At 29.7% G+C, this 5,323-nt stretch overlaps 1 protein-coding gene across 1 annotated transcript; it reads left to right on the top strand.

The window, feature by feature from the left end:
* Window positions 1–1,727: 1,727 nt before the first annotated feature.
* Window positions 1,728–3,359, top strand: LOC114279265 (WUSCHEL-related homeobox 3). Its single transcript, XM_028221494.2, has 2 exons — window positions 1,728–2,187; window positions 3,086–3,359. The coding sequence occupies exons 1-2, from the start codon at window positions 1,885–1,887 to the stop codon at window positions 3,299–3,301; spliced, it is 519 nt and encodes a 172-aa protein (XP_028077295.2). The 5' UTR covers window positions 1,728–1,884; the 3' UTR covers window positions 3,302–3,359.
* The last annotated feature ends 1,964 nt before the right edge of the window (window positions 3,360–5,323 follow it).

The raw sequence follows: 5,323 nt of genomic DNA, 5'->3' as shown, positions 1-5,323 counted from the left end.
AGAACAAAAAATTAGAACAAAATCGAGCAATTTATGGATCAAAGAACCAAAAAAGAGGTAAAAAATAAGCAAAAATAGAAATGAAGACAGATCTGCATTGCGATGCTGAATACATATACATATGTATATACGCATTCATGTAATTATGCATTGATCGGACGATATGCACACAATGAAGTTCAAAGATAGTCTTTGTGTATGTGTGTGTGTGTAGTGCACGCGCAATGTAGGTGGATTTTGAGACAGATGAAACGCATGAGAGGTGAGCTTACTCTGCTACATTTGAGAGCTCCGAGAGAACTTTTTCATGGTAGAGTTAGGGTTTCTCTGCGGCAAATCGTGCAAATTGCATAGAGAGAGAGAGTAAATAATGTGTACGTAGATACAGAGAGAGCGAGATAGTGTGAGAGAGAGATCGAGAGAGGGAGAGATTGAAAGATCGAGATAGAGAGATCAATCAATTGAGATCGAGAGGGAGAGAGAGATTCATATCGATGAGTGAGAGCGAAAGAGAGAGGTTGAGCGAGCCACACTAGAGGAAAACTAAGAAAATGGAGCAAATAAATAAAAGAAAATAGGAGAAATAAATGTTAAATATAAATTTGAGCTTTATTTATTTATTTATTTTTGCAATGGCTAAACAGGCAGTCGCAAAAAAAAAAGAAGTTATAAAAAGTCAATTTTCTAGCAAAGTACTTATTAGATTAAATTCTTATAAATATCATGAGAAGTCACAAACTACTTATACTACAAAATTTAAATTCACATAACGTGAGTTAAATTCTTAAAAAAGGAAAAAAGAAGAAAAAAATTATTGATATTTCACTCACTCGTTCATACAAATTTCCTCTATCCCTAGTGAAATTTTCTTTAATTTTTTTATTTTATTTTACTATTCTAAAATACATCTAATTTTTAGATCCTCAAAAATGTCAGTACATAACTCTTTTTATCTCACAGTTCCAAAACACTTTGGATCCTTTGAAATCTCAAGGTACAAGACACGATCCAATAGATGTAGGACAGGTGAACACAAATTTAGGAATGAAAGATCTTCTAATGGACTAAATCTTGGAATCAAAATTCCCTCCTTACATTTCTTACTTACAAGTCCATTGGGCCCACTTTTTGACTCAATTTTGATAATTTGAACCGTTCATATTTTAAGATTTGTTCAATATATCATACCTGTAAAAAATCAAGTTGATCGGATATCAGAAAGCATGTGTTCGGAAAACTGTTTATTGAATTCTTTAAAAAAATAGTTTTTAGTTCGAGTTTTCCGAACACATACTTTTTGATATCCGATCAACTTGATTTTTCACAAGTATGATATACTGAACAAATCTTAAAATATGAACGATTCGAATTATCAAAATTGAGCCTAAAAGTAGGCCCAATAAACTTGCAAGTAAGAAATACAAGGAGGGATCCTCATTCCTAAACCTTCATTGCTTGCCTTTCCAAAGAGGCATCATAATCATCTTACTAGTAATGATATACAATAAAATTTTTATGCAAATTTTTGTGACTTCTTTCTCATGATACTTTTATTTTCAATCAAAATGCTCATTATTATTACTATCTTAATTTTAAAAATATTATAAACACATTATTCTAGATATTTTTTTGGGTATAATTTTTTTTTTTTTTTTTTTTTTGGATATTGGTGAATCATTTCCCCGTTTCTAATAATCTTTTTCTCTCTTTTAACCTCTCCTTTTTGCTGCCCCCTCTCTCTTTCCCTCATTCCATTTTGTCTCTTTACTATCCTTTTCACTATCTGATCATGTTGTAATTTTCTCTCTCTCCATCTATGTATTTATACTCTCCTCTTTGAAGCCCTCAAGCTCACCCAACCCAAAACACATAAAGAAACACCTAATGTCACCAGCAGGTTCATCAAGGTGGTGTCCAACCCCAGAACAGCTGATGATCTTGGAAGAGATGTACATAGGTGGCATGAGAACACCCAATGCCTCACAGATACAGCAGATCACAGCCCACCTCTCTTTGTATGGAAAGATTGAAGGCAAGAATGTGTTTTACTGGTTTCAGAACCACAAAGCTAGAGATAGGCAGAAGCTTAGAAGGAAACTCACTAAGCATCACTACCACCACCACCAAAACCTTCAGTCTCCTCCTCCTCTTCCTTCCCAACATAGCTCTATTGGGTTTCTTCCTCAGGTATTTTTTTTAATTGCATCAACAAAAAAATAAAAATCAAAAATCAAAATATTTGTAACTTTCATGAAAGTATAAATAACATGAAAGTATAAATAATTCTGCCTCTAGCGACAAGTGAAAATTGTGATATGAAATACTTCTTTCTCTTACATTCAAGTGTACTTCTATTTAAGTATAGAGTTCTTGTATGATCTTTATGTGATCCTTTTTCTTACATATGTTTCTTTTTATATTAGATTTATTATTATTATTATATTCATACATTAAGCAGTCTAAATTTTACTTTACGTACTGGTGTTACTCGGGAGATGTGACTTCATTTTCCTTTCCTTATTTTCAATCAAATTAAAGCACGAATACATAAAACCTTAGGCAAAATTGTTTGATTCTAGTTTTGTGTATTCCAAGAAAACCATTTGTTTGTTTTTGTAAGTAAATCATTTTTTTTGTCTTCCACCTCAATCAACTTTTTGAGGTGACATTGTTATATATCAACATTTTTTTCAATAATTTTAGAATCATTATATTTTTTAGCATTATGAAATATTATTAATATATGTCATATGTAATTTTTTAATTGACGTGGTTAGTATTATATAAAGTGCAATATAAAAATGAGTCATAAAATATAACGTTCATATTCATTATATTATATGATATCAGTACGAATAAAATTTTTTAAAATTAGACTTCACAAACTAATTTTGTAAAATTTTATGTATTCACGTATATTTATTATTATTATTATTTACTTTTTTATTTTATTTTTGTATTCATATAATGACGTTTTCTTTGAGTAATCTCTTCAAAATCAAAATAGTGAAAAACAAGCTTCTTTTGTTACGAGTACAATTATTCTTGTTCTTACATAATTCTATACTAACGTTTTTTGGTTTAGGGTGGAGAAGTGGAGGATGCATCAACACAAATGGTTACAAGCAAGCCCATGGTCATGAGATCATACGGTCGTGATTGGATGGTGATGCTTGATGTGGTTCCAACTCCAATCACTCCTTGTTGCAATACTGCACCCCCCAAAACCCTAGAACTCTTCCCCATCACGGCCACTGGTCTCAAAGATATGCACTTCCCTTCTTCCATGTCCTCCAACTAACCCTAGCTGCATGGATCTCTCTCTCTCTCTCTCTCTCTCTCTCTTATGTGTTGTAGGGTTTTAAATAACAGCTAAAATGTTTCTGAATTTTAAACTCATGATAGCGTTATTTATCATAATATCGATTGATATTGATTGATATATAATTATATCATCAGTCTCGATATTAATGTCAATTAAATAAAACGACAGTGTGTACCTAGCAATTAGATTTTAGTTTACTTATGACGTGCTCAGTGTCTTGGTTTCTGTTGTGTGTGTATGTAGTTAGGCTATGAAGTGAGAAAGATCTGAAATGGCTAAATGATATTTGATATGTATAAATAAATATTTGATTTTCAACAAGTTTGAATCTGTATTGGGGTTTACATTGGGTTTTTGTTTCGTATTGGTTTTCAGCTGCTTGTCACTCTTACAAATCTTAAAAGCCTGCCAAAGTGAAACATCAATATAGACAAACACAAATCAGACTTTCTTGGGCCTACACTGTAGGGACAAGTCAATTATCATTTGTCTTCATTGGGCTGGAATTGTTCTGACTGGTGGTCAGTACGAGTCCGGATTCACCATAGATTTTATTTTGTTAATTTTTATATTTTCTTGTCAATCGATAGAGAATAATTATAAATATAAAAATTATTATTACATCAAATAAATTACTAGGAGAAATAAATATCCCTACAGAGAATATCAAAATTTTCTCTATAGGAGTTGAACCGAGACTATATAACCACTAAGCCAAAGGTTGTAGTTTAAGTTTAAGTGTCTAAATCATTTATAATTAAAAAAAAAAAATCAAATGGATTTAATAATTATAATCAAATAATTTCATTACATTAATTTTTTTTTAAAAAAAATTTGAACAATAAATATAATTTTAAAATAAATATAATTAAATAATGTGACTACGATTATTGAATTAATCTATTCATTTTTATAGAACATTTATTCGTTTTTATAGAATATTTATACATGAGAACCTAAATTAATGAATTGGGTCATCAAGTGGAGCTTATAGGGGCCATGGGCCCAGATTAGACCACCCATCTAATTTATACCAAATTGATGAGGTGATTTTTTTTTAATATTCATTAAAATGATGTAATGCAAATTTCCTTTACATCATCTCAATCCCTTCAAATGACCCAATTAAAAAATCCATGTAATCCACCACATTTTTATAATTATCTTGACATTTATGATTTGATTCTATTTAATGTGAGGCTGAAAAATAAATAATTTTAAATTAAAAAAAAAGAAAAAAAAAAAGCTGCATGGTTAAGAGTTTTGTGTTGTTTCCTTTTCAAAATGGTTGCCCCAAACAAGCAAATGGCACTTTTAGGGAACAAATTTTTTTTATTATAAATGATTGACCAACTAAACAGCGCTCCTTGCGGTTTGTAAATTAAAGTGTACTATCATGTATTCCATCAAAGTTAACAAAATATAAAAAGTACAGAGGTTAAAATTAATTTTGCCTCTTAAAAAAAAATTATGAAAATGCCTTTGATTTGGACCATGAAGTTACTTATACTGTTAACGGGTTTAATGGTGTAGTTAAATTTACAAATTACATGAAAATTATATGTTTATTTTCAAATGGCAATGAAATTATTCACATATAGGTCAAATCATAAGTAAATAAAGTGAAATTTGTCCTTTTATTATTGTGAAACGAAAATCTTACTCAACTAAAGAAATCATATGTGAAGTGCAATTCATTCTCTTGTCCATAGTTTAGAAAACAATCTTAGAATTGAAAAAAAAAAAAAAAGAAAAGAAAAAAAAAAGAAAAAAGAAAAAAAAAGTAATGATAAAACCTGACACTAAGAAATATTAAGAAGTGGTTTGAGATGTTTTAAATAACTATATTTTTTCATTTTTTATATTAAAAAAAATGTGTAGAAAAGTAGAGAAAGTGGATAGAAAAGTAGAGAGGAGATTCGGATAAATGTTGATAGATGTTGATTGATGTGACCCAAATAAATAAATAAATATATATATATATAAGTTACACTTTTT

Source organism: Camellia sinensis, chromosome 14 (assembly GCF_055761805.1).
Source record: "Camellia sinensis isolate YWXY chromosome 14, ASM5576180v1, whole genome shotgun sequence".
NCBI lineage: Eukaryota > Viridiplantae > Streptophyta > Magnoliopsida > Ericales > Theaceae > Camellia > Camellia sinensis.
The sequence above is the reverse complement of the archived record's forward strand: the minus strand, read 5'-3'. Positions and strand labels throughout refer to the sequence as shown.